Source organism: Uloborus diversus, chromosome 2 (assembly GCF_026930045.1).
Source record: "Uloborus diversus isolate 005 chromosome 2, Udiv.v.3.1, whole genome shotgun sequence".
Lineage (NCBI taxonomy): Eukaryota > Metazoa > Arthropoda > Arachnida > Araneae > Uloboridae > Uloborus > Uloborus diversus.
The window spans coordinates 183,287,980-183,294,127 of NC_072732.1; the positions used below are offsets into that span (position 1 = coordinate 183,287,980).

At 32.8% G+C, this 6,148-nt stretch overlaps 1 protein-coding gene across 1 annotated transcript in view; it reads left to right on the forward strand.

Moving 5' to 3' along the window:
- LOC129216702 (uncharacterized) overlaps nt 1-5,794 on the forward strand; it is a 57,056-nt gene extending 51,262 nt beyond the window's left edge. Inside the window, exon 5 of the mRNA XM_054850919.1 lies at nt 4,931-5,794. Within this exon, the coding sequence (XP_054706894.1) occupies nt 4,931-4,990 (60 nt within the window). The 3' untranslated portion in view covers nt 4,991-5,794. The remainder of the gene's footprint in view (nt 1-4,930) is intronic.
- The last annotated feature ends 354 nt before the right edge of the window (nt 5,795-6,148 follow it).

The window sequence follows — 6,148 nt, forward strand, 5'->3', positions numbered from 1 at the left end:
TGGCTCATGTGTATAACAATTAGATGCTACTGTAACCACTGCATTATTATTCCAGCTGCACATGTACACTGATCCATCAGATCGGTAGTCAAAATTTCCTCGATCTTCTTTAGAAAGGGCTTTTTTGGATTTCAGTGGACAATGTCCAGTTCGGTTTTCACGAATTGTTCCTGTTGCTCGTACAGTTTTTTTTTTTTTTTTTTTTGATAGCTGAGAAATTAAATCATATGATGTAAAAAAGTTATCAAAGTATACTTCATGCTTAGACGTGTCAGTCAAAACTGATAATAGTTCATTTACAACTCTGGATCCTAATTGCATATCAGGGGATCCTTCTTTTTTGCCTGAATAAATCTCCATGGAATATGGATATCCACTTGAACAGCACAGCATCCAAATTTTGAAGCCGAATCTTATTGGTTTTCATCTAATAAACATTTTACATGAATGCCGACCGTAGTAGGGAACCATAGATTCATCTATGCTCAATTTTTCATGAAATACACCAAATTGTTGAGGGTTTTTACACAATTCTTCGTAAATAGGGAAAACGTTTCTTAGTTTGTCATTTTGTTTTAATTCATGGTTGTCCATCAAATGAAAGTTGTTTTTTATTTTTCGAAAACGATTTTGAGGTATAACTGTTGATACAATTGGCACAGATGTATCTTCTGCACTGCTCCAATACATATCTTCAGAAGGAACAGAATGGTACCCACTCAATAGCAACAAACCAAAAAATTGTAGGATTTCATCTCTGTCAACATCTATTCTTCCTCAGTGATACTGCCTAGTTCATCAGGGGGTATTTGGCATATACAGTTGACGCTCATTATAACGACCACACATTATAAAGACCGTCCCATTATAACGACCAGTGGTAAAAGTCCCAACTTTGTTCCTATGAACTCTACGTTGATTTGCCTTCGTTATAACGACCGTTCTGTGTCGTCTAATCCAATACAACGACCGAATTCAGCGGACGCTATTTCTGGTGTTCTTTCCAATAAAACAAATCTGTAGCTTGAAATGACCTTGATTATTGTTTACGGACATTTGCCTGAAGTTTTCAATGTAAAATCCAATTTTGAGAGGGGGGGGGCGGGAGAATTACCATTCACCACAACTAGCACACAAAAAAATGAGAGGAAAAATCCAGATTGCTAAGAAAAGGGAACTGACAGATGTGTTGGTAGTTTTGTGTTTTTAAGATTTGGGGTTCTCGTTTGACTTTTAACTGTTTCTTTGAAAAGCAAGAAAAACACAATTTATCACCTATATCTGAAACGGAAAATAAGGTTTTGCAAAAATCACGTCTGCTAAAAAGGCAAACATCTGTTTCTGGTCAGAAAATGTAGTGGTAGCAGTAGTAGTAGCAGATTTGTAAGTGTGTAACATTTTCCTCCCTATATTTTCTACTTTAAAACTTGTTTAATATTCTGTCATAGTATTTTGCACACGATTTTTCTAAAAATTCCTATTAAAAAATTAATTTGAGCATTTAACTGGAATGTTTGAAAAAGTACCATTTTTTTGGAACAGGGCATGCATGATGACTGTGTATATTTTTTTAAATTATACCTCTTATAACGACCACTCGTTATAAAGACCTTTTTTTCTGGGACGGAGATGGTCGTTATATCGAGCGTCGACTGTATCTACATCTGACAAATCCGAATCTGACAATGTCTCTAAATAAGCCACAGCTTGTTCCACAGTAAGAAATCTTGTAGACATTTTTTAACATTTATGAACAGTTGGTATACGTCAAACAGAATTTCGTTTCGCTCGAAAACAAAGCTAGCGAATTATTGAACTGCATTTAAAATATGAAGAATAAAGCGCTCACTAATATTATTTTTTATTATCACGTGACAATGTAGCTGTCCGAGCAGGTGTGGATTCGGAGCCATATAGTCAGTCAAACAGAAGACTGTTATTGTTTTCTTTGCTAACGAAACGTCATATCCTTTCAAAATATAAACTTACTTGGTTTTGCCAACATCTACATCAGAGAACATTCAAAATGAGAAAAAAAAAGAAACATATATTACGAAAAATGAAATTTCCCCTTGGAAGTCGAACGATTTACTTCTTGGAAATTTGACTCCCTAAAAGCGCCAATGTTCCAAAATTGGAACATGCTATTTTGAAGGGGTACACCTTTCAGAAATATCATTGTACATTTCTACAAGCATTTTAAAATCATACATTGAAGTATTTTTCACAACTATAACAAATATCATCACATTTTCTGAAAAAGCCAATTTTTGGTAAATTTTATAAGAAAAAGTTGCAAAAAGCTAAAAAAAACACTCATCTTTGAAAAATCGCAATAAATAATTGGAAACATATAAACAATCAAGCAGGAAATCAAAAAATACTTTGAAATAAGACTAAACTGTGTTAAAAAAAACTTGTTTACTTTAACGTTATTTCTTGGGAAAATTTTCACTTAAATATGATGTTCCATTTTTGGAACATTGGCGGGTAAACGGTTAATTATTTATTACTACTTTTATACTACAAATCCAAAAATCTACTTATTATTTTAAATTTTTCACTTTGTCGCCATATTTGATCGTTTGCACAATGGAAGTAGACTTATACTTCCAGAAACAGAATTGGATGTTTATATCAATGAGTAATATTGAAAATAACATTAAAATGTGCAAAAAGTTATGAAATTTGAAAATTAACTATTACTTTCTGGAAAAGAAAATTTGAAATTTTAATGTAAGCGTCCTTTAATATGTGAAAAAAAAAAGATTATTGGCATTGGCCTATGATCGGCTGATGTTGATTTTTGTTACTATGCATTACATGGTATGCCGATTGATGCAACAAGTTAATCATATTTATACTGAAATTTAGCTTTGCATTTTGCTCAATATGTTTTGTGTAACCTACTTATAAGAAAATAAAAAGTATTATAAACCGAAAGCGGATGCTAAAAGGTTGCTGCAGGACTACAGCAAAACGCTATTATATTACGCGTGACATCAAAGAAACGCTAAAATAAGTTGAAAGTACTCTGTTTTCAACAAATAGTAAACAAATTAAAACAATTTTGAACAAAATGTTGAAAAAAACTTAAAATTTTGACAGAGAAAACAAAGGAAAAAAAAATCCAAGTTTTTTTTTTTTTTAATCTAAGGGGAGAAGTTTCAGTTCTTCTGCATTGCTACTTTAAACAATTTTAATTATTTTGAAAATATTACTATTTAAACTTAAATTTTGAATGAAGCGAGTAACCTGGAATTTTCTAAAAAACAACCTGGAAAAGTCAGGGAACTTTTTTTAACCAAAAGTGTATGAACCCTGTCAAAAATTCTGGCAGCTAAGGTCGACAGAGACGAAAAGGTAGGAAATCTTTTGTTTCTGTGTATGTGAAACTAATAATGATAAGACAAGCTTGCCCTAAAAAGCAAACGTAAAGAGATATTTCATGGGAATTCAAGTTACGATAAAAATTGTTCAACATGTTTTACAAAGAGAGAAAAAATTTCATTATGTGAAACTAATGTTATGACACTCTTAAAAAAGTTCATAAGAGACCAAGAGTTGAGCCTGCCGAAAATTGGTTGTTATGCGTAAAAAGTGGGATGATGTAATGTTTTTTGTTGAGAAAAAGTTTAATTAGGATGGACTAGCTGTTTTTTTCTAGTTCTGGTAAGATCTCAGAAGGAAAAAAAGAATCTCAAAGCGTACATTTGGAGGCTGTCAGGAGGAGACAGTTGAAGAGAGTTTCGCAATGGACAGAAATTATACCAATTTTATGTGCTAGGCAGAATGAATTCTGAGAATAATGTTGGTGTACTGAGCAAAATTTTTTAAACTAAAATCATCGCTATTTACAAGTTTAAATTATTTACTCTAACAGAACAATGCCTAATTACATGTTTCTCAAACTTCATAATTATTGCTTGATTCTTATTTTGTGAAATTACTGTATTGACTGGACAAAAGGCTCAGTCTAAGTTTAATGGAAACTTATATGAGGCATTCTGGCACCCGAAGTATGGAAAAAAGGTTTTCAATACAGAAACAAGCAAGAACTTATTTTCTCCATCGAAAAGGACAGGATAAAAGTTTTCAAGAACGTTCTTCAACTTCCATGACATCAAGACAGGAAAAAAAAAGGATTACTTGGGTATTTTTAGAGCAAAATACTCCCGGTCCTTATAATTTTGTCCAGGTTTAGCAATGACATTTTTTTATTAATCATGGCAAAACATATACTGTCTGTTCTCGAACTCCGCGACTAGCAGCTGCGAGCGGTTCCAATTGAAAAAGGGGTGATGGTTAAAGGAAGCACACTTCCTGATGCATTCGGTTTTTGCTTGCTCGTTACTTCCTTCTTGCTATCACCCCTGTTTTGATAAAATCAGAAGAGACCTGACGCATGCGCAAATTCGAGTAAGGTTTCGCGTTAAAATGTCGGACAGTATATTTCGTATTTTCAAATGTTCTGCATTCCACAATGATTTCTAGTATAAAAAGGAATTGGTGTTTGAAATTTCACTGAATTATTTCAGGATGTTTTTTTGCGTATAATTTTTCTGCTGTCCTTATAATTCTGACCACCACTGTATCACATATCCCTCCCCCTGTCCAACAAAATAGCAACTTCAAAACATATTTCATGTTATAGCTGATCACTGTAAAAAAAAAAGAAAAACTTAATTGATGCCTGAAAATAGGGTAAGGCTAGATCACCTATGGGTCAAGGTGCCAATAGCTGTTAAAAAAATTTTTAGATCAAGAGAGAGGAGTGGGGAAATTTTTTATCATACAATCTGTAATACTCTGCATAAATTCGTTGTTATTAAAAATATTCCCTTTGAATTGGCTGGAAATTATAACTGTATTACTTTTAGTTTTGAAGAATCGCTTAAAAAAATCATATTTTTCTTTCATCTTTTTGCAGAAAATCTACTGGCACAAGAAGCACAAGATGGAGTGTCGGTCTACTGCCAGTGAGTTATGAAACCTGCTGACGGCCGGACAACATTGAGTTTGAAATCTGGCACACACTGAGGACTGGCTACCTCAAAAAAGGAGAGATTGCAGACTTTTCTTTGAACTGTTATCACATCTAAATGTCATTGTTTTATCTTGCTTGCTTCTGTAACACAGTGGGGCCACCACATAACGCCGGGAAGATTTTTGTGCTGAGCATTTAGCTTTCAACACCTACAGTTTATTTATTGAATTGTCTTTTGTGTATGGAATAGATTGCGATGAAGTAATTTAGCACACAATCTTCTTTCAAAGAATGCAATGAAAGAAACCTGCCTCATTTCGTAAAAATATTATCTTATATTGCTATTCTTATTTGTTTTTACTACTTCAAAAATGTTTTTCATGCTTATTTTTACTTCAAATGCAGTGTTACGAGGGACGTTAAGTCTTTTAGAAAAAGGTATTGAAAAGATTTTATTTTCTTAATCATTGTTTTCTTTTTTCCAATCTCTTTTTGCCTTCCTGCATGTTTTCCAAACTGTTCCCAAATGCTGTCATTGTGCCAAAAAGAGAGAGAGAAAAAAATCATGCCTAATTTTTTTTGTAAAATTACAAACACTACCTTGTGGTACCTCAACTATTTCACACATTTTAATTCATCTATCAGTTGAAACCATATTGTGGATACCATCAATCATGTTGAAGTTGAACACTTCTGAGATAGTCACTTCCTTACTACTAAATCCTGAAAGCTGTTCAGCTTTTGTGGATGAACAGCCACATATTAACTCATTTTTGCTCTACCGTAAGCAGTCGCAGATACAGGAGATAATTCCTGAATTTCAATTAACTCAGTTTTGATATTTTTTTCTTTTTTGAATTTTTGAATATAAGTAATATTACCTTCATTTTTTTTTTTTTTAATTTTTGCTTAAATCAAAAATAAAATTTAAGCCACCTGATGGAAAGAACCAATAACAACTGTATATTGAATAATGATGCTTACTAAAAACAAAGCATGTTCAATATTACTTGTACAGTCTCAGAATTTCTTAGGACTTATTATATGCCTCTCGTATTTTTATGTCACTTCACATACTTATTGACTAATGTTTCACATTTATACCCTTTTCTTTTCTCAAGTTACGGTTGCCCTCCGTTCATTTCTTAGAAGTAATCACTC